Source organism: Schistocerca americana, chromosome 1 (genome assembly GCF_021461395.2).
Source record: "Schistocerca americana isolate TAMUIC-IGC-003095 chromosome 1, iqSchAmer2.1, whole genome shotgun sequence".
NCBI lineage: Eukaryota > Metazoa > Arthropoda > Insecta > Orthoptera > Acrididae > Schistocerca > Schistocerca americana.
The window spans coordinates 267,291,272-267,318,265 of NC_060119.1; the positions used below are offsets into that span (position 1 = coordinate 267,291,272).

At 43.7% G+C, this 26,994-nt stretch overlaps 1 protein-coding gene across 1 annotated transcript in view; it reads left to right on the top strand.

Moving 5' to 3' along the window:
• The window catches only part of LOC124581857, a 379,210-nt gene that overhangs the window by 102,473 nt on the left and 249,743 nt on the right, over nucleotides 1–26,994 (top strand). Inside the window, exon 2 of the mRNA XM_047131302.1 lies at nucleotides 23,934–24,235. Within this exon, the coding sequence (XP_046987258.1) occupies nucleotides 23,938–24,235 (298 nt within the window). The 5' untranslated portion in view covers nucleotides 23,934–23,937. The remainder of the gene's footprint in view (nucleotides 1–23,933; nucleotides 24,236–26,994) is intronic.

Below are 26,994 nucleotides of genomic sequence, written 5' to 3' on the forward strand. Positions count from 1 at the left end.
CCCATTCTCAGTATAAAACTAAAAGTATTATATTGTTGCAAAATCCACAACTATTCTCGTTTCAGAGACTGTTGGTGGTCCTTAAAAATTTCATTATTTCATTGTAAAAAATTTGAAGTTGCTTGAATTTCGCGGTAGATATGGAAGCTTCGCATATTAATTATTCGGCAAAATACTCTCCTCTTTGCTTGCTATCATTTGCCAAAATCCTGTTTCGATGTCTCAGACCGTTTATGAGATACGGGGAAATTATGAATATTCCATTCAGGCTTTTTCACTGACGTGTGCGTTCGTGGAAGAGACCTTTACATGCATTCAATTTCCTCGACGTTAGAGGTACAAAGCCAGATCATTAGAGGTTTAAGTAATAATTCAATATGTTGTCTAAATGTAATATGTAACTATATATAACCTAACACACCAAACGCAAATTCATAGCGACGCCTATCTTTTACTGCAAACTGTAAGAATGTTCTTGCAGTAGTTTAGCTAATACTGAAATATCACAATAACTATGACCTTCAACGAAATCATACGTAATTGATCATGAGGCTGACGAATGAAGATTTAAGATGTGCGAGCCTCAGAGTTTATCACCATATGGTTTCTTTAAAACAGTTTGAGAAAGGTCGCAGATCGGCCGGCTTGTGCGGCTGACGGGCTACGCGCCGAGAAGACATGGCGTTACCGTCAGCACACGCTGGAAAACTACGCTTACCTCCACTCGGTCCGTACTGACCTGTCAGAGGGCGCAACTAATTTTAAACACACTATAGAGTATAGAGGTCTCTCCGAATATAAACTCAGCCTATTTCGTTACGTCTTCGTCAGACATCATTTGAAACTTTTCGGAGAGCGCAACAGAATGAATGCTCGCTTAGTCTCAGTTACAAGAGCATCGGTGGTACACTGAAACACTGTAAATAAAAACACTACTCATGAGTATCAAGCTTCTGAGAAGTTTGGAAGGTATGAGACGAGGTACTGGCGGAATTAAAGGTGTTCAAAAATGGTTCAAATGGCTCTGAGCTCCATGGGACTTAACATCTATGGTCATCAGTCCCCTAGAACTTAGAACTACTTAAACCTAACTAACCTAAGGACATCACACAACACCCAGTCATCACGAGGCAGAGAAAAATTAAAGCTGTGATGACGGGTCGTGAGTTGTGCTTGGCTAGCTCAGTTGGTAGAGCACTTGCCCGCGAAAGTGAAAGGTCCCGAGTTCGAGTCTCGGTATGGCACACACTTTAAATCTGCCAGGAAGTTTTATATCAGCGCACACTCCGCTGCAGAGTGAAAATTTCATTCTGAAGGCCAATACGGTTGATATCCTGGGTCCGATTTTCGGAGAGCAATTCCAAGTCAGTTTTTCTGAGATCATGCAGATATTTTATGTTCAGCATTAATGAGGAGCGTAAATTATAGTCCTTTAAAATACCCTAAGTGCAGCGTGTAAACTTTCTGCTCCTTGAAAAAGACACAAACAATAGACTTACGGTTCAAATGGTTCAAATGGCTCTGAGCACTATGGGACTCAACTGCTGAGGTCATTAGTCCCCTAGAACTTAGAACTAGTTAAACCGAACTAACCTAAGGACACCACAAACATCCATGCCCGAGGCAGGATTCGAACCTGCGACCGTAGCGGTCTTGCGGTTCCAGGCTGCAGCGCCTTTAACCGCACGGCCACTTCGGCCGGCAATAGACTTACGGAAAATTCAGCTTTTCATGCTCCTGATAATTACAGTATGAACGACTGTTACGGATTTCATCCTGTCTCATGAGTTTTATTTTCGTGGCCCTCCACTTTACAAAAGAAAACAATGTGTTGCCACCTTTGTCAGAGTTCAAATGGCTCAAATGGCTCTGAGCACTATGGGACTTAACATCGGAGGTCATGAGTCCCCTAGAACTCACAACTACTTAAACTTAACTAACCTAAGCACATCACACACATCCATGCCCGCGGCAGGATTCGAACCTGCGACCGTAACGGTCGCGCGGCTCCAGACTGAAGCCTTTGTCAGAGTTCTTTTCGTTTCATGAAATATTAGACTATTCAAGTTCGTTAGTTCACCATGTTAGTGGCCGTGTTGGTCTTTTTTTGTCATTCCAATTACCTTCGTACACCTGGATACACTTCAAGATTTTTTTTTGGGGGGGGGGGGGGGGGGGGGGGAGGGGGGATTGTGAGTACTGCCCGTGCTACACAACTGTTCTGTCTTGTAATTCTGTCCTTCTTTCTTCATTTCTCGTCTCTTATTGTGCGGATTCTTAAGCCCCTCATTTCTACTGCCCGTAATCATTCTTTCTCTTTCATTACATCCCACCCCTCACTTCCAAACAGCGGAATAGGAATTTCCACTGTTTTGCTAAAATTTATCATAGTCTCTGGTCGAACTTTTATTCTTTCAAATTTTTATATTGTGTAACATTTATTTAACTGAAGTTTCTTACGTCGTTTCTAATGTCCGCGTATCCTTGGTGTGATATGATATATTCCATAACGTCGATTGGATTTTCGTCATCGCAATTAGAACTACTAGGTGTAAAATAACAATTGAAAATAAATAAATGGGAAGTTGTGTCAGACTATGAAAAATTTGGAAATATGTCGTAAAGTCTTATGGGACCAAACTGCTGAGGTCATCGGTCCCTAAGCTTACACACTACATAATGTAACTTAAACTTACTTACGCTAACAAAACACATACCCATGCCCGAGGGAGGACTCGAACCTCCCACAGGGGGAGACACGCGAACCGTAACAAGGCGCCTTAGTCTATGTAGCTCACTCAAATTTTATTTGGTATCCTGTTGAAATTGATATAACGTAGGTAGTAATACGACACTTGTTACGTTGAAAAGCAGGGACGAAAGACAATTGTTTAATATCCCGTCGACGACTATAATGGGAGTATAAAATGGTTCAAATGGCTCTGAGCACTATGGGACTTAACTTCTTAGGTCATCAGTCACCTAGAACTTAGAACTACTTAAACCTAACTAACCTAACGACATCACACACATCCATGCCCGAGGCAGGATTCGAACCTGCGACCGTAGCGGTCGCGCGGTTCCAGACTGAAGCGCCTAGAACCGCTCGGCCACCCCGGCCGGTGATGGGAGCATAAAAGAGATGTATCGTCACGGCCGACCAAGTGACACAACGTAGGCGTCAACAAGCATAATCTAATCTAGTGATCGCAAGACTTCCCCCATGAAACACATCATGAAGCATCTTGAATTCCGTCATCAGAAAATAAAAGCAATTGTATATAGCAAAGTAATACCTTCGTGCTTTCTTTGTGAACAAAGATGTCTACCTATAGATCGCTTGAAGACTGTTATGGATCATCTGTACAAAGCAGTTGATCCTGAATAAGCACACAGATAAACAACGATCATGCTAAACTCGGAAATCTGAGTTGTACAAACGTTTATCGCACTTCATGTAGCCGTAAAAAGGGATTAACTGTGACTGGCATCTTCTCGTGGAGCTATTTAAATTCAATTGTAGTCGTCGTATCACAACCTTGTGACGCTACAATAGAACGTATTCTATAAACAATAAAAACACAATTAAATTTTCCTCGAGATATTTGAGTCTCATCTTCATCCATGATAATGACGGAAGCTGAAGAAATGAATTAAAATTTGTGCCTAGTAAGCAAGGAGGCTCTAGTCCCGGCCATGGTACAAATTTTAATTCATTTCTTCAGATTCTATCATTAATAAAAAAAAGAATAATTGTTGATACTGTAATACAGCAAATAAATATGTGAATACATTGCTCACACACAACTGAAGAACGAATTTTTTTTCTTTTTTTGCTACCTTAATTTAAAGGCATTTTGTAAAAATTTAGCGCGAGACTAAGGGAGCAACATCGAACTACACCGCCAGATAAAAAACGTGAAGCACCCAAAAGAGGAGGAGGAAACAAAATGAAACTTCACAGGTTGAGAGGGTATGTGATGTTATTTCATTGATTACAGTTTTCAAAGAATTGGACAGTATAAGACCACCTACCAATATGACGTTGCACCCCCTATGACCTTAATGCACGCACTGATTCGGTTGGGAAGAGTGTCATAAGGCAGTTGTATTTTCTCTTGAGATAAATTGGCCCACAATTACTGTTACTGGTCCTTGATATCCAGGATACTGACTCTGGGACAGAGTACCAGTCCGAACTGGTCCCACACATGTTATGTTGGGGACGGATCTGGAGACCTTGCTGGCCCCAAGAGTACCTCAGAAACACATTCCGAGAGTAGACGAGCATTGTACTGCTGAAAAATGGTACAACGATTCGGTCGTGTGAGTGATAATACATGAGGTGCCGTCAGAGTTGTTATTGTCCGCTGTAATCTGAACTTATCGTGACTTCCCACATCATAACGCCAGGAATAACGCCGCACTGTCTCTCCAAAGCATTGCAAAAATGGGACCTTTCCCCAGGAAGCCAAGGATTCGTCGACGAGGGTCATCCAGGATAGTTCAAGAGAATGATTCTTCGCCGATCACAGTGCGACGCCATTCATCACTAGTCTGCACTTTCCGGTCACGGCACCACACTGCTCCAAATTCAGCCGTTAATGCTGTGATGTCAACGGCAGCCCTCGCATAAGATGGTAATTCACCTGTTAGTCTCCGACCAATGGTGCGGAATGGCACAGAATACTACAGCGACTCCCTTACTTGTTGTCGGTTGGAAGGCGTAGTTAAGAAGTGACGATGTGCCTGATGCGCAATATTGAGCTCTTGCATAGTGGCGCTCAGACGTGGTCCACTGAAACATTCACAGCGAGTATGCTATTTCTTACGTTCCCTTGCAGTCCGACACCGGGCCACAGTCATAACCGAATACCCCAAAAGTCTGGATGTCGCATGTTTCGGCTAGCCTGCCAAATGAAGACCCATAACAATGTTCCTTTCAAACTCTGTTAGGCGCTGATAACACTATCGCATACGAGTACGCGGCATCTCTGTCTCCTTCATAATGATTACTCAGTATCTGTCGCTGTTCACGCCCATTATACAGTACCGCACCTGGTAACAACACTAAAGAAGAAGAACACCAGTGCATTCTGGTGGCCGTTCTGTCACAGGATGTTGCACTTCTGTATATTTCCTGCAATTGTGCGTACTTGTACAAAGTTACGTTGATATCTGACCACGACTTTTGGGTGTTTCATTTTTGTTGTCAGGCAGGGTATTTTCAGTTATCATTATACAGCTTAAGTTCTACAGCAGGCAATAAAGACTGGACATGCCTCAAAAATACTTTCTAAGATTGAATAGCAGTAACTGTACACTTCGTATTAACTGCTTCGCAAGCCGGTGTTCACAAGATGGCTACACTTTAATTACCGAACGCCCACATCTTACCGAGAAAGGTGGCGCAGTGGTTAGCAAAATGGGCTTGCATTCGAGAGGACGACGGTTGAAATTCTCGTTCGGCCATCCGGATCTAGGTTTTCCGTGATTTCCCTAAAAAGCTTAAGGCAAATAGCTGGATGATTCTGACAACTGCGCGCGCGTTAATGAACCGAAACAGTGTGCAGACGTTCGTGTAGGTCAATCATTAACGACGTTTTCATCAGCCAATAAGCAGGGTCTTTCGTCCACTCTAAAACCCGCGTAAAAACAGTTGAGAGCCTGACACTATCAAGTCGACTATAGTTTGCGGTTGAAGCCAAATTGGCTACACCATTTTACAGACAAACGCAAATGGCTGTGATCTGTCTGCTGTCGTACGATGTATTCTCTGCATTTAAAGTGCCTCTTAAAACAATACCTCATCATGCACGGTTGTTTGCTTCAGACAATTTTGTTTAAATTATCGAAATTTATTTTTAATTTTTTTTTTCATTTCGGATTCGTTCTTATGTTTACTACATTAAAGTCAACAGTAACATCTTTCCAAGCTAATCTTTGTTGACTGTAATTAATTTGTCAGTCTTATTGACTTCATTTAGATTCTTTGTGCCCTCATACTGGCTCAAGACGATTTCTATCAATAAATCTTTTTTAGCTGCGGATAAGTTTAACGAGCGCACCTTCTTATGCTTACTCCCCTCCGTCTTTGCATCATGAAACTGCCTATAACAATCACTGCGTATCCATGATGTACGATCAGCACCTGCGATCGAATTGCGATAATCGTATCGATAATTGGTATAACGGTGTTACCAAGCATGTTTAGAACTACTTTGCATACACGCTGAACCCAGCTTATTTGTTCCAATTTAAGTGTTACAAAACATTGGAAATTCACGAACCTGGTTCATTTTCTGAAGGCCAATAATAATCTCTATTGTCTATTCTATATATCATATTTTCATCATTTGCCATGTTAGTGTCCATAATATGGAACTTCCGGAATTAACTGAAGTGATATCAGGTGTTCCCCAGGGAAGCGTCCTGGGACCTCTGCTGTTCCTGATCTATATAAATGACCTGGGTGACAATCTGAGCAGTTCTCTTAGGTTGTTCGTAGATGATGCTGTAATTTACCGTCTAGTAAGTTCATCCGAAGACCAGTATCAGTTGCAAAGCGATTTAGAAAAGATTGCTGTATGGAGTGGCAGGTGGTAGTTGACGCTAAATAACGAAAAGTGTGAGGTGATCCACATGAGTTCCAAAAGAAATCCGTTGGAATTCGATTACTCGATAAATAGTACAATTCTCAAGGCTGTCAATTCAACTAAGTGCCTGGGTGTTAAAATTACGAACAACTTCAGTTGGAAATACCACATAGATGATATTGTGGGGAAGGCGAGCCAAAGGTTGCGTTTCATTGGCAGGACACTTAGAAGATGCAACAAGTCCACTAAAGAGACAGCTTACACAATACTCGTTCGTCCTCTGTTAGAATATTGCTGCGCGGTGTGGGATCCTTACCAGGTGGGATTGACGGAGGACATCGAAAGGGTGCAAAAAAGGGCAGCTCGTTTTGTATTATCACGTAATAGGGGAGAGAGTGTGGCAGATATGATACGCGAGTTGGGATGGAAGTCATTAAAGCAAAGACGTTTTTCGTCGCGGCGAAATCTATTTACGAAATTTCAGTCACCAACTTTCTCTTCCGAATGCGATAATATTTTGTTGAGCCCAACCTACATAGGTAGGAATGATCATCAAAATAAAATAAGAGAAATTAGAGCTCGAACAGAAGGATTTAGGTGTTCGTTTTTCCCGCGCGCTGTTCGGGAGTGGAATGGTAGGGAGATAGTATGATTGTGGTTCGATGAACCCTCTGCCAAGCACTTAAATGTTAATTGCAGAGTAATCATGTAGATGTAGATGTAGATGATAGTCCAGTGTCAGTATGCAGTAAATCGTATACTGCAGACAAATGACTTATGATTTCCTGTAAATCGGGTACGAAATTTATATTGGAATTTTCAAATTTTGGGCGTGAAGGTGGCAATGGACGAAAATGATGCATGCAACAATGTACTAAAAGTTCTTAAGCGATCCAGTACTATTATTCACGAAGTTGAGTGTGATCAGACTCACATGAGGCATTTATTTTCTTTCTAATTGTGGCACACACTAAGAACAACACGCTGGAATGGTCTGGCAGAATAGTATTCTGCCATCGACCACGATGCACTGCCCCACCTCCTTCTCCTCATGCTCCACCTTCACCGCCCCAGTATCAGTTTAGTTTAGTGGTTGCGGCGTGAGTTGTAGTGCAGAGTTGCTTGCCTGCAGAGGCCACAAACAGTAACCTAAGCTGATGCTCCGTTCTACGGATTTGCATTTATCATCACTAACACGAGGGAGACAAGATATTTTTTGTGTCAGCTATTATTATTGAGTAAAAAATTCTCACGGTTAGCATTATGTAAACTAGGATGGCCCTCTATTATTACGTGGAGTTTATGAGAAGTAAATAATGGAATGACCCTCAGCTCTTAAAAAAGTTCTTAAAATATGTACCTAACTGAAAGATGTTTCATTCAGTCTTACGCTAGAGAAGTCTTCTGATTTCTGAAACGTCATTTTCACAATTTATCATCTGTGCTACTGTATAATTTTCCATACATTGTGTTCTTCATTTACGTTGCTCCTGATTGTTTTCTATTCTCCAGGACCACCTTACATTTGGTCGCTGTCTCGGTCCTTGTCTATTGCAATCCAGCGCAATCCTTCCTTGGTGCTATTCTGCTTCTTCAAACAGACTCCACAAACAACTGTACAGTGCATGGTGAAGGGTACATCATACCTGCTTAAGCGATTTTTTGCAAACTCATTCGCGTTTTGACTGTCTGTACGCGCCCTAAACACGCTCATTTTCGTGACGTCTACACCAGACATACGAGGGTGACAACACAATGGTCGCACAACCTTCTTTGAATAGAGCTTCTCTAAATTTACCCAAAACCCTTCCGCGGAAACTACGTCATCTTTCGTCCATGGATTGCCTCTGAAGTTCCCCAAACGTACCTGTTACACTTAAGTATGGTTATGCCAATATGTAAAAAACTTAGCATTGAGTCTTTGAATTCGTTAGATGTCATTACTTGACAAAGTCACCAAATATTGGAACAATATTCTAGAACTGGTCGCACTATACCTACATGATTTCCTTAACAGATGCGTTACATTTCTCCAGAACCCTAACGACAAATCTAAGTCTTTCCATTCGCCTTCCTTCAAACCGATTTTACGCGATCTCCCCGTTTCATTAGTATTATCCCTATATATTTACATTATATTCTAAATATTTATACTATGCGATTTGCTCAAGATGTTCACCACTAATCCTGTAGCATCGGGTTCCTTCTCTTTGTTACGGGCGTTATCTAACATTTACCCAAAATTAAGAGAGCTACCACTCATTACACTATGCGAAAATTTTGACCAGCTTTTCCTGCGATCTACCATATACCATTCATTCTGCTTGTCCTGCCCATCTTTATTTCATTTTCGGTAGTATAATAAATATATCTCGCTCTCCACTTTGTTCCGTCTCTAATGACCTCGCTGTCGACGGGTCGTTAACCACTAATCGTCATTCCTTTCTTCCAGTCTGTTCTCTGATTCATTCAGTTGCTTCCTGTCTCTCTTGCAAAAGGAGGCCACGACGTTGGGATGACAGATTTACTTCAGACTACGTACACCCTTAGTAGGCAATTCAAACAACATAATGCGCAAGTATTAAGGTGCTCTAATTTGGTAATTCTGAGAAAATTGCAAGAGACCTTTTACACGTCTATTATAAGGCTTATGTATCTGCATTTTAGCGCGCAATAACTTTAACCGAAGCGGTAGCACAGTGCCTAGCGTCGCGGCTTTAGACGTTTGCGCTCCGTGTTCGCAACCAGATTATTGTTTTTATTTTTGTTTTTATCTACACATATCCGTAGAAGATTACTACACGGCAAGCGCCAGTTTTTGGAAAAATTATGGGTATATACGGTTTGCCGCAAAATTATTGACCTTCGCCTTTTCAGAAACGATCGAGCACCTACAGATAAACCGAGACACGCGTTCGGTTATTTTGATCCCTCTTTCACTGGGAAATATGATTATGGCATTTATCATGTTCTCCTCGTTGCCAATCTTTGAACGACTTTGAAATTCTATCAGAATGTCACCGAAATCAGTGCGTTGCACATTCGCTGTCTGGGTGGTAGACTGAAACACGAGTCTATATTTGTGGGATATGACGCCCTCTTGTCAGTAAATTCAGTACCAGTTAAAACGCCAGAAATGTTTATCGCACCATGCGCAACGAGAAACAACGGTTAATTTACACAGCAACGAACTTCAGTTCGGGCTATAAATCTGTATTCACACTTCCGAACTACTGTATTGGATAGTACGAAAGTTAAGAATTCTTCCAGCAACTGTTGGCACGTAGTTGTATGAGGGAACCTCTGATGTTACGAAAGTGAGGACACAGATACTGCAAAATGCGTCGTTACTGGCGCCAAGGTTTTTTATTGTTTACAGTTAGGAAGTTTGTTATTCAGTCCAGAATTACTGAGTTTTTCAGTTTACATAAGTCGATCACAGGGGCACAGAATAATCAAACGAGAATATCCTACGCTGTAACCATGCAAACAGTTTAGTATCTCATTTATCTGTCCCAAACGTAAAACATTGCCACTGAAACTTAATGCAGTCTCATTCGTCGTCCCTGGTGGAAGTTGTAACGAGTGATGTCTTCCTGTACGTCCCTCCGAGTTCAGCGGTGTTGCAGCTTCATACTGCGCGGAGGTAGCTGATTCAAATCCTTGTCGTTAGGAAGAATTGTCATCACCACAAATATCCTAGCACGAGAAGAAGAGGGTGTTCAGATCACGATTTTATGCCGTTGCCCTTTATTAATGTCACTCTGTCTATTGTGTCTTGCGGTGTAAGAGGATTAGAAACTTTTAATGTAGTCCACACTTCGCTTGCAGATGGTTTTCTAGATAAGCAACCAGTGCGATACACCAGTAGTCAACCACCACCATCCTTATCAGCAACAGAACCCTATGGTCTGCACCCTATAATTACATCCTGTACTCTGAAATTTTACCTCTAAGACTTAAGTGGTTTCAGTGTTAATAAGGATCACTCAGGTTGGTCGACTGTTCAGAACTCGATATGGATTACTACTTTCTGAGTTACTTAAACACGCAGTTCCATGCAACTGTTTATTGACGAAAAGCTATACTAGCGATCTTAGGTGGAAAACCAGTCTATAAATTGACGAACAGTGGTTCTAAGTCTAGATGAATACATTCGGGAGCTGCAAGTGCGTCATCTAGTCTGGTACCTGTATATATAGGATATCTCACAGTTTTTGGGTCAGATTGCACTAGATGATAGTGTGTCCACAACCGATTATATTGAGGTAAGTAACCATGGACGGAAACGCATATTTATTGTATTACGGACATACACAGCGTACACCGCTTATCAGCAACATAGCTCATACAAATTGTTCAAAGTGTCGACCGCCATGCTCAGTGCATAGTTGCTTAGCAACAGGACATGAAATTCTGCGGCACTCTCTCAAAGATCCCTGTCTCTATTGTACAAGGAGACAGGCGGCTTGAATTTAGCAAGCAGGTCTTCTACGGGGGTTTCCATACACCAACGTCTTGACATAACTCCAGCTGAAACACTCCGGAGGTGTGAGGTCCGGCTTTCGTGCTTGCAGTGGAACAGGGTTTCCCGTTCCAATTCAATGATGAGGGAGGTACTGTTCAGGTCCTCGCGGCCGTTAGCATCGAAGTGGTCTGGCGCACCATCGTGTTGAAATCACGTACTTTCAAGGACAATAAGGGGTACAGTCTGCACGCACCATTGCAGTACATGCATTGGGACTGGCTGTCGTCACTTTGAACAGTTAGTATGAGCTATGTTGCTATGCGGTGAACGTTGTGTATGGCCGTAACACAATAAATATGCAATTCCGACCATTGGTCCCCTATCTCAGTACAATCGGTTGAGGACACGCTATCACCTGTTTCAATTTGTTAAATTTTGAGACAATCTGTAGATCTGCGCAATGTCATCAGAAAATTTCAAGATTCTACAAAGTGGGTGATCCGAGTGGGCTAATAGCGTCTAAAAACTGCTTGTTAATCTGTCCTCTGTCACACCCAAAATACACTGAACTGTCTTACTACTGGCACAATAGAATAATACTGACAATTATCGTCATTCAACTTTACAGTACAATCTCGTAAATGAAGAAAACAAAATACGACAAAAGCTCTCTTGATACAAAATCCCCGAGTGACGGCCGTTGAAATGTTCGTGTCTAAAACAAAAGTTTCTAAAAAGAAATTTAAACTAAAAACATTCATTCCTTTCCGTAAGTTTGCAGGGAATATAACGACAGTTGCGTTGGACGGGATTTGAGTGTTATCGAAAAATATGAAAGCACCTATCTAAGTATAACTCACCACCCACCCTCAAAGCATCCATTCTGCCAGTCTCCTGTTTTCCAGAGGACGTGGGAGAAACGCAATGTTCCAGGGTCGAGAAGGAGGAGATTAGTGATTAACGTCCCGTCGATAACGCGGTCATTAGAGACGGAGCACAAGCTCGGATTAGGGAAGAATGGGGAAGGAAATCGGCTGTGCCCCCACAAAGGAACCATCCCGGCATTTGTCTGAAACGATTTAGTGAAATCACGGAAAACCTAAATCAGGATGGCCGGATACGGGTTTGAACCGTCGTCCTCCCAAATGCGAGTCCAGTGTGCTAACCACTGCGCCACCTCGCTCGGTCAGGGTTGAGACGCGACCGCTCACACACTTGTTATTTGTCACAAAATGTCAAAGCAGAGCCCAACCCGTTGAAGATTTGAATATTAATTCCACAGTAGTGAAAAACAACCTCCCAAAAAATGGTTCAAATGGCTCTGAGCACTATGGGACTCAACTGCTGTGGTCATAAGTTCCCTAGAACTTAGAACTACTTAAACCTAACTAACGTAAGGACATCTTACACATCCATGCCCGAGGCAGGATTCGAACCTGCGACCGTAGCGGTCGTGCGGTTCCAGACTGTAGCGCCTTTAACCACTCGGCCACTCCGGCCGGCCGAACAGTCTCCCGTTCTCCCCTCAAGATATTGTTTATTTAAATCATTTATTTTTCTGAATTGATTCTATGCGTCATATAGCGTGAGCTTATTGCAAATGTAGACTACTTAAACCTATAGAAACGTACCAAATGGTCAAATATGCAAATTTAATAAAGAATTAAACAGTATCCTAGAAATATTCACTCTCGAAAAACCAACAAATGTCGGTTGCAACATTTTCAAAATAATTTTGAAGTACTTATGTTGACATTATCTAGAAGTAAACCTGACGTCATTCATGCGACTCGCTTTATGACTTTTTATGTTTTTTATATCCAAAGCTCTTTGTAAATCTGCAATTACTGTGAGCATAAATGACTCATCACTAGTATCTCGTAAACATATAAGATCCTAGATCTGAACTACAGCGCCGTCCGGGGTGGCCGAGTGGTTCTAGGCGCTACAGTCCGGAACCGCGTGACCGCTACGGTCGCAGGTTTGAATCCTGCCTCGGGCATGAATGTGTGTGATGTCCTTAGGTTAGTTAGGTTTAACTAGTTCTATGTTCTAGGAGACTGATGACCTCAAAAGTTAAGTCCCATAGTGCTCAGAGCCATTTGAACTACAGCACTGACTGCAAACTTCAGTACATTTCGTAAAATCAATAATCCAGAAGCTAGTAAGCCAACTACTACTTTGTGGAATTCTCTGACTACATGAGAGTATGTATTCAGAAAGAACACGCTGAATATGCACTCCTTTCTGCATAAAAGTTTGAGCTAAAAATTATTTATGACGCAGTCTGGCCATACTTCAAAAGGGTACTTAGCATTTACCTTACACAACGGAAAAAATTTCATGTTTGAGTGAATTTGTGATCACAGTCACTTCAACCAGTTCCATAATCTGCCTTATTGATGAATTATGCCCAATGAGCATACGAGGCCCAGTCTGCATACCTAACACCTTTCCGTACAAAACCTGAAATATAAATATGATAAACAGCAAGCAGTCCCGAAACCTCTACATCGTCACCTTCTAGCCCCCAAAGCATGCAAAGACTATCAAAAAGCTTCTGGTGTTTGCAATTATGAAAAAAAGTTTATATTGATTGAAATTATGCCTCGCGTAGCTAATATTCCTGCTGAAGGCAGAATACGATTGAGTGTTCATACTGAAAGTTAAGTTCAATCGTAATTAGTCGTATTTTTTAAAGAAGATCTCATCAATAACACTCGGATTTAAATAAATCATAGAATATTCTGTTCAATTTGTAACTACTTTCACTCAAATCATAATCACTGATTCAAAAATGGATAAAATTGTCCGTCCGTACGTGGCGCTCGGACAACCATAATGAACTGCACAAAAAAGAATTTTAAATACACTAGAAAACCCTGGAATCATTTAAATAAACTCGCGTGTGATTTACTCAACACCCCTGCTATTCAGATGAATTAATGAAAACCCGATTCTGTACCACGTTTATCGAAACGTCACTACCTCACTGAACAAGGAACGTTAAGTTTGAACACAAGTAAAAATTCAAATGGCTCTAAGCACTATGCGACTGAACAGCTGAGCCAATAAGATACCAAACGGCAACCCATAGTCTCACTATACGTTTTTAATTCTCAGCATGAGAATGACCATTAGAAGAGAGTTTCAAAGCAAGTCACTACATCAGTCGTTCATAGGCAAAACGTTGAAGTGACAGTCACAGCTTTTCGCGGAAGACCAGCCGCAAGTACAGTCAGTAACAGACTAAACTGTTTTGTGTCGTTCCAAAAAGTCATACGATGAGACTAAGCGCCTGTTCTGGCTTCCTATTGCTTCGCATCTCTCCTCTTGACAGAGAGGCCGTCTGAACTAGTCGAAGGCTGCGATACGTTTAGTTATCGACCACTGGTTGCGTAACATCTTTGAAATACGGTTGTGATTGAGAATACGCTGAATAAAGGATAATTTTCAAAGTTGAAATTGTGACTAGCAACTTTCACTCTCTTAAGCGTATCATGGAGGTAGACGAAAGTCTCGCAAAGCGCCGCTAAGCTAATTATATCCATATATCAGCATCACTGGTCAAAGTGTCTTTCTTGCGAGTATTTTTGTTTATGGATACGCTGACGTCTCGTCATCGGTCACAGTATTTTATTTTTCTGTTTAAGTCCAACGCGTTTAGGAGCTAGAGCTACATGATACAAGAACTACGATGACGTTTTAGGGCTTCCGCTTATCACCTTTATTTGTGTACGAAATTATCTTCTGTATAGGTGAAAAACTTACACATTTCCACATAGTTTGTACTTGAAATAATGTGATACATTTGTCTTAGCAGGTGTAACGCCCAAAAATCGTCACAGTAGTGCTAGAGAATAGAGCTGTAGGACCGAAACGTGTTGTACTAAAACAAAAAAATAACATTTTGATGGCGAGTACGGCATATTAGAAACAAAAGTATTCTTAATCGGCATGTTACAGTCACGAATCCCCCCTTCGCTTGCGTCTTTACCTTACGTGTGTGCATCAAACTTGAGCGTTCCTGATCAACAAATTGGTTATACTGGTTGGTTGGTTGTAGATGACGGGTTGGTTTATGACATGGTGTGCAGGTGGGAGGGTGAAGGAATAGGTTAACACATGGTCCGCTCATGGCGGCATATTCCTGTCTCGTGGTTTAATACCGTAGCGCCGTCGCAGAAGTCTACCTGCTCTTTAGCTCAGTCAACGAAGACCAATAAAGATCTAATAGGGGAAAAATTTCTGTAGTCGCAATTGTTTACAAAGTAGAAGGGGTATAATTATTGATGGCCGTTCCCTAGAAGATGCCTGAGGATGCGGTTTAACTATCCACAACTCGATTGCAAACGGACTGAATAAACAGAATATAATAAAAAGACAGTAAGCTTCTCTAGATCGCGAAATCTGCATCTGTCATACTGATCTAGGTTTTTCCTGTTTGCTTCACGGAAAAAAATTTATAGATCAAAACCACTACGAGAGCAGTCATCAAGTTTTAATTATATCAAATGGCTATCATGAAACTTGGTAGTGACGCTAATTGCTCTCTGCATATTCATACTTCAGTGGGACATATGATGGAAAGTCAAATGAAAACTGGGCACCCTCTACAAAGGAACCATGGAATGACTCCATTCAAAAGTAAGCACTGGCAGTGTGGGAGCGAGAGTTATCGCGCAATAGGATGAATCCGTTTGACAGCATTCCAACAGCCAGAGGGCAAACGGAAAAGGCAACAATGGAAACATACCACTTCTCTCCACCCAAAGACATCCAGAGCTGTTCACACTAGTACCGGTAGGGGCATCTCACCTTCGTCTTCGACTGCTGGGGGTCTATGCTCGTCGAATTCCTCTAGCATCGAACGACAACCAGTGCGAAGCGCTATGAAGAAACTCTGCAGAAGCTGCCACGCGCCATGAAGTCAAAACGCCCAACACTGTTGTCGGATGTAATCATCCTATTGCACGATAACGCCCTGCCCATATTGTTAATTGGAAGAAGGCTACGATTCATCGATTTCGTTGGGAAACATAGTAACATCCTCCTTACAGCCCGGACCTTTCTCCGTGTGATTTTCACGTCTTTGGCTACCTGAAGAAAGACTTGCGTGTACGTCGTGTTCAGTATGGACCCATTCCATGGCCCGTTGTAGCTGGTTTTCTGTTTTAATTTCACTGCCCCATATATTTTCCCAACGAAGGTAGCATTTTGGCTATTTCTTCGTTTAAGGGGAGAGGAAGAAATAATGAGGTCCGATGTCTGGTTGATACGGAGGGGGGGGGGGGGGGGGGGGAGGGGGGAGGGGATAGGGGAGGAGGAGAGACAAGGCAAAATCTGAGAGTGTGTGATTGATCTTGCGCAGAATGGGCTGGGACGGTGTCGTGGAGAGCGAAACCACCCCTTGGACAGCTCCCTGCGACGCTTTGTCTCCCGTAACATCGTCAGAAGATTGTAATGAAATGCCCCGGTGACTTTTTGCATAATCTATTACTGCTACACCATAGCAGTCCCAAGGAATACTCAGCACCACCTTTCCCGACGATCGTAGTATGTTTGCCTTTTTCGGCAATGGTGAATCCACATACTGACACTGCTTGCTTTTCTCATTTGCCTTAGGATAACAGTTACTACATCCAGCACACATCCTAGAGTATTGCGTAGCTAAAGAAGTCACCTGCACTGGCCTCAACAGCAGTAACATTTCCGCTGGTGCCTTATTTCGGTGAACTGTTTAAATTGGAGTGAACAGTCGCAGAACCCATAGCTGATTTACACCTTTTTCCACTACCGTGTCGATTATGAAATGCCGATTTCCGAGCAGCACCACTTTTTCCAAGATTCCCGAGTTTTCACAAAGAGAAAGTCTGCCACTTTCGTCTTCGTCATTCGGACTGGTTTGGCCACACTGACATCATCAGTGCCCACTTAACTAAGGTGTCATATGATGCATTGTTACTGTACACTTCTATAAAAATGGTTCAAATGGCTCTGAGCACTATGGGACTTAACTGCTGTGGTCATCAGTCCCCTACAACTTAGAACTACTCAAACCTAACTAACCTAAGGACATCACACACATCCATGCCCGAGGGAGGATTCGAACCTGCGACCGTAGCGGTCGCGCGATTCCAGACTGTAGCGCCTAGAACCGCTCGGCCACCCCGGCCGGCTACACTTCTAGAACCTTGTATGAGTTGCAGCACCATTGTTACCCATAAAATTGAAAAAAAAAAAGTTTCCCCACAATACTTCACTTTTTCAATAGGCTGCCTATTTTGCTTTTGCTCCTCTAACGGCATATTATGGCGCTCGGATTTCAGTGTGTTCAGTGATTGCAGGCATATACCTGCAAACAAATATAAAAGTGGAACTTTCTCGCAGATTAAAACTGTGTGCTGCACCAGGACTCGAGCTCGGGACCTTTGCCTTTCGCAGGCAAGTGCACTACCATCTGAGCTACACAAGAACGACTCACGACCCGTCCTCACAGATTTACTTCTGTCAGTACCTCGTTTCCTACATTATAGACTTCACAAAAGCTCTCCTGCGAACCTTGCAGAACTAGCACCCTTGGAAGAAAGGATGTTGCGAAGACATGGCTTAGCCACAGCCTGGCGAATGTTTTCAGAATGAGGTTTTCACTCTGGAGCGAAGTGTGCGCTGACATGAAGCACTTGCCCGCAAAAGGTCCAGAGTTCAAGTCTCGGTCCGGCACACAGTTTTAATCTGCCAGGAAGTTTCATATCAGCGCACACTCCGCTGCAGAGTGAAAATCTCATTCTGGAAACATTCTCCGGGCTGTGGCTAAGCCCGGTCTTCGCAGTATCCTTTCCCCCAGGAGTGCTAGTTCTGAGAGCTTCTCAGGAGAGCTTCTGCGAAGTTTGGAAGGTAGGAATCGAGGTACTGGTAGAAGTAAAGCGGTGAGGATGGGGCGTGAGTCGTGCTTGGGTAGCTCAGACGGCAGTCTGCCTTTGGCAGGGCAGCCGTGCGGACCACCTCGGCCGTCCACGCCGCTGCACGCGTGGAGTGTTTGTTTACTTCTACGTCACTGCGTTTTTCAGTCGAACAAGCTATAATGACCAACTCTTACAGGAAGAACACTCTTAAGTTCACCTTTTCAAATGAATACGCACGACCCAAATGAGTGGCCGTCGAACGCTTCCTATGCGAAAATGTGAAGATGCCCCGTGACGATCTCGTCGGCATACACCGTTAGCAGCGTCGTTTATGTTAGATGACTTTCGACGCTGCCTGCAACGAAATTACTCAACTACGCGACGTGGACTTAAATTTCAACACTCCGTAGGCAACGTCGGGCCTGTGTGGACCATGCAGGACTTGGGCTCCGAATGATCCGTGTATTCGAACTACCTTTCGAGGTGAATGAAGATGAAGTCATCGCGGCGCTAAGCAGGTACGGAAAAGTCCACAGCCACGTAGCTGAAACATGGGCACAGTTTACGACGTGTCCGGTGCTTAGCATAGATCTCAAACGGCACGTCCCATCGTACATTTCTAAAGACGGCAGCCGCGCGGTGGTCATTTACGACGGACAACCTCGAACATGTCCGGTCGTAGCCAAGAATGTTTGTAATGAATGCCTGCAACGCCGCATCACACAACTACTGAACGACAATACGAACACCGACCGAACCACAACCGCCCTTCCAATCACCTATGCTTCGACACCGCACGTCCAGCCCTCACAAGACGCAGTTCATGAGCGTCTCTCTGGACCGATACACCCGGAGGCGGCGCAGCACCTTGCCACCGGCAGTGCCACCCGCGAACATGACTTACAGCCGGACACACCCACGCTAGAAGATCACAAGGATACCTGCGACTAGAGACTGAAGACCGCATCATAACACCCGCCGCTTTTGTACCGGAACGACGCGAATCTCTTCCTTGCTGGGACACTGATACAAATTGCCGGAAGTAAAAGTCACGCAAACGACGACAAAAAAAAAAAAAAAAAAAAAAAAGAAACGCCGCAAGACATCAGAATCGGCCACTGAGTCCCCTCCGCAGGACTAAGAGGTGACGTGTAAATCTGACGAAGTACACGATAACTCTTTTTCCTCTGCCACAGAGACGCGTCATCCACAAGACGGTGAGCCGTCCAACAGAGATCGTAACCAAGACCCGCGCCCAGAAACCATGAACATAGCATGCCCGTCGTCACCGAAGCCATTGAGCCGACTCGGCCAGCGCTGCCACCTCTTACCAATGTTGAAACTGAAGGACATATTTATGGGCGGATGACAGGGATTTACCATCTCCAACTGATGTGGAAATGAGATCTGTTCCTCCGTTAGACCAGGAGGAAAATAGAGGATATTTCTACGACGACTCCTGCGACTACTATGGACTTCCATAATCCACCACAGCATCCTTCATCAGCTACGAACATATCCACAGCACGGATCCCCCACCAGGCATACTGAATAGCTACCATCAACACCAATAGTATCGGTTCCCACGTTAAATTTCAACTGCTCCGTGACATGCTAAGAGCAGCGGACATCGACATCGCCCTACTGCAAGAACTAAGGTCAGCAACTTGGTCCCGGTGCTATGGATCCGAGACGTATGCTGCCCCGCCGGCTATGGAACACACAGGCGCAGCCATCCCCCTCCGAGAAGAGATTGCAGTTTCCAATGTCGCATATTTCCCAACGACGCGAGGGGTGGCCATAACAGGTGAGGGAATCAAAATCTTCAATCTCTACGCCCCATCGGGCACAGATCAACGGGGGGATATCTCCCTGCTCTACGCAGGAGATATGACACCTTTATTCTTCGGCAGATACGATCACCTCATCGTAAATGGAGATTTAAACTGTGTTCTCGAGCGTACAGACCAATACCCCCATTTCACGACAAGTCCGGAACTTCGCTTCCTCGTCCGCCGCCTTCGTCTCCTCGACACTTGGAGAGCGGTACACGGCGACCGCCCGGGGCATACACACATCACGAGCCACTTCGCCAGCCGACTCGATGGAATATACATCTCTGACGCTCTAAAACCCTTTCTTCTCGACGAGGAACGTTGGCCGTCTGCCTCTTCGGATCATGAAATCTACATCTGTACCATCAACCTACGTAGACAATCCATATGGCGAGTGCAGGAGCTTGGAAACTCAACGTTACACTACTGCAGGACCCTGAATGTTGGCAGCAGGTCACTAACATGCATCATGCGTTGCGAGACCACACTGCAGTGGTGGTTACTGTGCGCCAAACCGGCCATCCGACGCACCTTGGCACACTATGACAGAGCCAAAGCCAGGTGGAATCACCACACAACAGATTTCTACTAAAGCGCTCTAGGCGAGTTCACGGCTCATCCCCCGTCCCCGGACCGTCTAAAAGAAGCTCAAAGCTCCAAGGAAAATATTTTAACCTTGACCAGGTACCGTCTGGAAGGAGCCATTATACGAACACGCGGCCAAGATAAGATTAACGGTGGTGAACATTCAATGCATCATACTTTTCAAAATGTTCGCCGACGCCGATGGGCGTTAATGATAACTTTAGACCTATTTAATGGACGACGATTGACTTCGCAAGTTTCCATTGCGGATGCCTTCACAACGCACTACAGACTTCTCTATCAAGAAGTACCTGCCGGTTCCGGAGATCATCGCCGAGGTTGCCCAGGAGATACATTGTACACTAAACGCCGCGGCTGCAACCCTCCTGACTGCGGAAGTGACCACCGACGCCCAAAGATTTCGTTATGCCACCTTCCGAAACTTTCTGATTTTTAACTCTTAGATGTTAATTTTTAAATGTTTATTGCCCAATCGATGTTCTATACGTGCTGATATTATGAAACCTAGTTGCAGTGACACGCAAACTTCAATGCTGATCCTTGAAATCCCGAGATTTTAACTTGAACCAGTGCTCTGCTGTATCTTCTATTTCTGAAAAAGTATTCCTCTACACATGCGCATAATATGGTCCGTGTTACCCTCAAAATGATGGTGAGCTCCGTTTGAGAACATCGAACTTTTCTAGATATCGATTCTTAGGCAAATGATTACATGTAATAAGAGATCAGCAGTTATGGAGTTAAAGATTAATGAAAACCACCTCATTTGTATTACTACACATTTATTGAATTACGGTGGGATTCATAATCTGAATATATTGAGGTTTCTGAGTGTAATAATAGGCGCCTGTTACTACACATCTAGTGCGAGCGCTTGCGATGATAAATGAAGGGCCGGTGCCGATTAATTTTAAATAATCCCATAGATGATCATATACAGCCACTTTTTCGGTATATGGGGACCAGCTAACTCACCAGGTACTGGCATGTCGGGAGCGTCCATGTTGATTAATGTTATTTTATAACTGACGTCCGGAACATAGCCGAAAAATTGCTGACAATAAACCCTGGATCATCCCATTCTCTTTTTTGTCAGAACATGACTTGATTTTACTGCACCTGATAATGCAGCTATAATGCTACAAAAGTTGTTTATCGCCTCAGTACTTCTATTTCTACCGCTCTCACACATCACTAAAAAAAAAAAAAAAAAAAAAAAAAAAAAAAAAAAAAAAAAAAAAGACGGTAGAGCACTCGCCCGCGATGGGCGAAGGTCTCGAGTTCGAGTCTCCGTCCGGGACGAAGTTTTAATCTGCAAGGAAGTTTCATATCAGCGCACACTCCGCTGCAGAGTGGAAACGTCATTCTGGAAGCATAAAAGTAATTGTTGTTGTTGTGGTCTTCAGTCCAGAGATGGGTTTGATGCAGCTCTCCATGCTACTCTATCCTGTGCAAGCTTCTTCCTCTCCCAGTACTTACTGCAACCTACATCCTTCTGAATCTGTTTAGTGTATTCATCTCTTGGTCTCCCTCTACCATTTTTACCCTCCACGCTGCCCTCCAATAATAAATTGGTGACCCCTTGATGCCTCAGAATATGCCCTACCAACCGATCCCTTCTTCTGGTTAAGTTGTGCCACAAATTTCTCTTCTTTCCAATTCTATTCAATACCTCCTCATTAGTTATGTGATCTACCCATCTGATCTTCAGTATTCTTCTGTAGCACCACATTTCGAAAGTTTCTATTCTCATCTTGTCTAAACTATTTATCGTCCACGTTTCACTTCCATACAAGGCTACACACCATACAAATACTTTCAGGAACGACTTCCTGACACTTAAATCTATACTCGATGTTAACAAATTTCTCTTCTTCAGAAACGCTTTCCTTGCCATTGCCAGTCTACATTTTATATCATCTCTACTTCGACCATCATCAGTTATTTTGCTCCCCAAATAGCAAAACTCATTTGCTACTTTAAGCGTCTCATTTCCTAATCTAATTCCCGCAGCATCACCCGATTTAATTCGACTACATTCCATTATCCTCGTTTTGCTTTTGTTGATGTTCATCTTATATCCTCCTTTCAAGACACTGTCCATTCCGTTCAGCTGCTTTTCCGGGTGCCGCGTGGGATTAGCCGAGCGGTCTGGGGCGCTGCAATCATGGACTGTGCCGCTGGTCCCGGCGGAGGTTCGAATCCTCCCTCGGGCATGGGTGTGTGTGTTTGTCCTTAGGATAATTTAGGTTAAGTACTGTGTAAGCTTAGGGACTGATGACCTTAGCAGTTAAGTCCCATTGCCGGCACGGTAGCTCAGCGTGTTCGGCCAGAGGGTTAGCTGCCCTCTGTAATAAAAAAAACTGAGTTAATCGATCAACAACGAACTTTAATTGACGTCTTATGACGTCCGCCCCGAGCAGATGCAACGAACAAAAGCGAACAAAATGAGATTAAAAAAAAAAAAAAAGTCCCATAAGATTTCACACACATTTGAACATTTTTTTCCGGGTCCTTTGCTGTCCTCTGACAGAATTACAGTGTCATCGGCGAACCTCAAACCTTTTATTTCTTCTCCATGGATTTTAATTCCTACTCCGAATTTTTATTTTGTTTCCTTTACTGCTGACTATAAACTCTGGACATCCCATTTTCTTTTTTATCAGAACATGACTTCATTTTACTGCAGCTGATGATGCAGCTATAATGCAACAAAAGCGGTCGTGCTCATAAATAAAGTACGTACAGCTCAAGCGGTTTTATCTTCAAAATGATATATCCAGGCTGTGGCTGCCCTGAATACAAAGTCTTCTGCCTTTCAAAAGTTGTTTATCGCCTCAATATTTCTACCACTCTCACACATTATTAAAAAAAAAAAAAAAAAAAAAAAAAAAAAAGACGGTAGGTTTATAAGCGGGACTATGCTCCAGACTGAACGCTGAAAGGCATAATCAGTCTTAAACGATGATGATGATGATTCCTGTACTGCTTCTTCAATATACAGACGAAATAACTTCGGGGATAAGCTGCAAACCTGTCTCACTCCCTTCCCAACCACTGCTTCGCTTTCATGCCCCTCGACTCTTATAACTGCCATCTGGTTTCTGTAAAATTATAAACAGCCTTTCACTCCCTGTATTTTACCCCTGCCACCTTCAGAATTTGAAAGAGAGTATTCCAGTCAACGTCTACAAACGCTAGAAACGTAGGTTTGCCTTTCCTTAATCTAGCTTCTAAGATAAGTCGTAGGGTCAGTATTGCCTCACGTGTTCCAACATTTCTACGGAATCCAAACTCATCTGCACCGAGGTCGGCTTCTACCAGTTTTTCCATTCGTCTGTAAAGAATTCGTGTTAGTATTTTGCAGCCGTAGCTTGTTAAACTGATAGTTCGGTAATTTTCACATCTGTCAACACCTGCTTTCTTTGGGATTGGAGATTTCATTTTTTTCTGTGTGATAAATAAAACCTCGTGACTGCCACTCGTAATCGAGAAACTGATTGAGGGCCTTCACTTGCCGCAGGATCATGAGCGAGCCATCGAGCGAGGACCCTTCGTCTGGGGGCGAGGGCTCCGCCAGCGGAGGCGGCGGAGGCGGCGCGGGCGGCGCGCCCGGCAACAAGGACAGCAAGCTGTACGAGAAGCCCAGCGGCGGCAAGAAGAAGCTGCTGCGCCTGCTCACCGTACTCGCCTACGTCATGTCCGTGTCCATGGCGGCCATCATGCTGTCGCTCTACTACGTCTTCCTTTGGGACCCGCACGGCACGGGCCCGCGCTACGGCCACCTGGCGGCCGGCCCGCAACCGCGCCTCAACTATACCCAAGGTGAGGCCTGACTCTGGCTGCTCTTCCGCAGTCGCCTCTCTGTGCGAGGAAATTCACCGCGCCATCGCCTCTTCGGTAGATGCCAGAGCTGTGCTTTGCCACAAATACACCAGCAGCTTCGTACCAGGTGGTTATAATTAAAGTGCAGCTAGTCCCGAGGTCCAGTCTGGGCTGTATTTATCCTATAACAGCGAAACGTGGCAGACATGCTAATGAATTAATGAGGAACCGATTTACACCGGAAAAAAATAAGTTCCAATTTTGGCAGCCAAGTGCATATCTGGCGCTGTACAGCATCTAGGCGACGACTGTGTAAGCCGCCCTTAACACAATGTTGGCCATTAAAATTGCTACACCAAGAAGAAATGAAGATGATACACGGGTATTCATTGGACAAATATATTATACTACAACTGGCATTTGATTACATTTTCACGCAATTTGGGTGCATAGATCCTGAGAAACTAGCACCCAGAAAAACCACCTCAGGCTGTAATAACGGCCTTGATACGCCTGGGCATTGGGTCAGAGCTTGGATGGCGTGTACAGGTACAGCTGCCCATGCAGGTTCAACACGATACAACAGTTCATCAAGAGTAGTGACTGGCGTATTGTGACGAGCCAGTTGCTCGGCCACCATTGACCGGAGGTTTTCAATTGGTGAGAGATCTGGAGACTGTGCTGGCCAGGGCAGCAGTCGAACATTTTCTGTATCCAGAAAGGCCCGTACAGGACCTGCAACATGCGGTCGTGCATTATCCTGCTGAAATGTAGGGTTTCACAGGGATCGAATGAAGGGTAGAGCCACGGGTCGTAACACATCTGAAATGTAACGTCCACTGTTCAAAGCTCCGTAATTGCGAACAAGAGGTGGCCGAGACGTGTAACCAATGGCACCCCATACCATCACGTCGGGTGTTACGTCCCCATCTGTTGACTCAGTGATCGAGACGTAGCTTCACGATCCGTTACAGCCATGCGGATAAGATGCCTGTCATCTCGACTGCCAATGATACGAGGCCGTTTAGATCCAGCAAGGCGTTACCGTCCTGAACCCACCGATTCCATATTCTGCTAACAATCATTGGATCTCGACCAACGTGAGCAGCAATGTCGCGATACGATAAACCGCAATTGCGATAGGCTACAATCTGACCTTTATCAAAGACGGAAACGTGATGGTACGCATTTCTCCTCCTTACACGAGGCATCACAACAACGTTTCACCAGCAACGCCAGTCAACTGCTGTTTGTGTATGAGAATCGGTTGGAAACTTTCCTCATGTCAGCACGATGTAGGTGTCGCCATCGGCGCCAACTTTGTGTGAATGCTCTGAAAAGCTAATCATTTCCATATCACAGCATCTTCTTCCTGTCAGTTAAATTTCACGTCTGTAGAACGTCATCTTCGTGGTGTAGCAATTTTAATGGCCAGTAGTGTAATAAAATCTGGATTATGCCTTTCTCATTTGTGTGATCTTTTCTGCTCACGTCCCATGTAGAAACATTTCTGTACGTCTTTCTTGCATTTACAGTGCCAGATTTGCACCTGGTGGCCAAAACTGTTACTAATTTTTTCCAACGTGGTTGGTTGGTTTAGGGAAGGAGACCAGACTGCGTGGTCATCGGTCTCATCGGATTAGGGAAGAATGGGGAAGGAAGTCGGCCGTGCCCTTTCAGAGGAACCATCCCGGCATTTGCCTGGACTGATTTAGGGAAATCACGGAAAACCTAAATCAGGATGGCCGGACGCGGGATTGAACCGCCGTCCTCCCGAATGCGAGTCCAGTGTCTAACCACTGCGCCACCTCGCTCGGTTTTTCCAACGTGAATCGGTCCTGCAATAACGCAATAGAATATCTGCCACGTTTCTCTGCCATACGACAATTACAGCTCACGCTGGACCACCGTAACATTTTAATTACAACCAACCAGTACGTTGCACACGAAGTGGACACTAAGTCCATCGACAAAATGTCGGCTTTGTAATTTATTAATTAAGATTTCCGTCAGAGCATAAAAAAAATTTTTTTTTTCGAGTGAGTTGTCTGGAACATTTTCGTTGATTCCCAAACAACTACTTATGTTAGAAGGTACAATGTTATTAACAAAACATGAAATACAGTATTTTCAAACATTTTGTGTGCACAGATTACAGCAGTGCTATAAATCACTTATGACGTACATGCATTTGTAATATTTACTGTGCATAACACGTTTGATTTTACAATAGATCAACATCTCAAATGTTACTTAACAGTATTATCGTTGTCGTGGTACAGTCAATATTCGATAGGTGTCTTGAGTTGTCTATACGTAAAAACCTGACAGGCGCCTGCAATTATTTATCATGTTTCCATATGCTCTGTCTCTCAGAGATCATAATCTCGTAACTCAATACATAGATGATGTACTGATAAAGGTATCCGACATTGTCGCCCTACTTTATAAATTACTGGTGTATCATAAGCTAACTGCTTTACTGAATCCTGGATCATTTTTAAAAAGAGCAAAATAATTATTGTATTTAAATTTGGGCTGTTCGTTCATCAATAGACCAGGCTCCCTTACCTTCCGATTACAAATTTCCCATTCTGCAAGTATGTACTTCGTCCGTTTAGGTGTGAAGTCCAGAATTTTCGTTGTATTCTCAACACCATCAGTTGCATGTTTTGTTCTTCGCGTATCATCCCAAATTACAATACTGCTTTTTACCACCATTTGCGAAGCACAAAACATGCAGCGGATGGTAGTGAGAG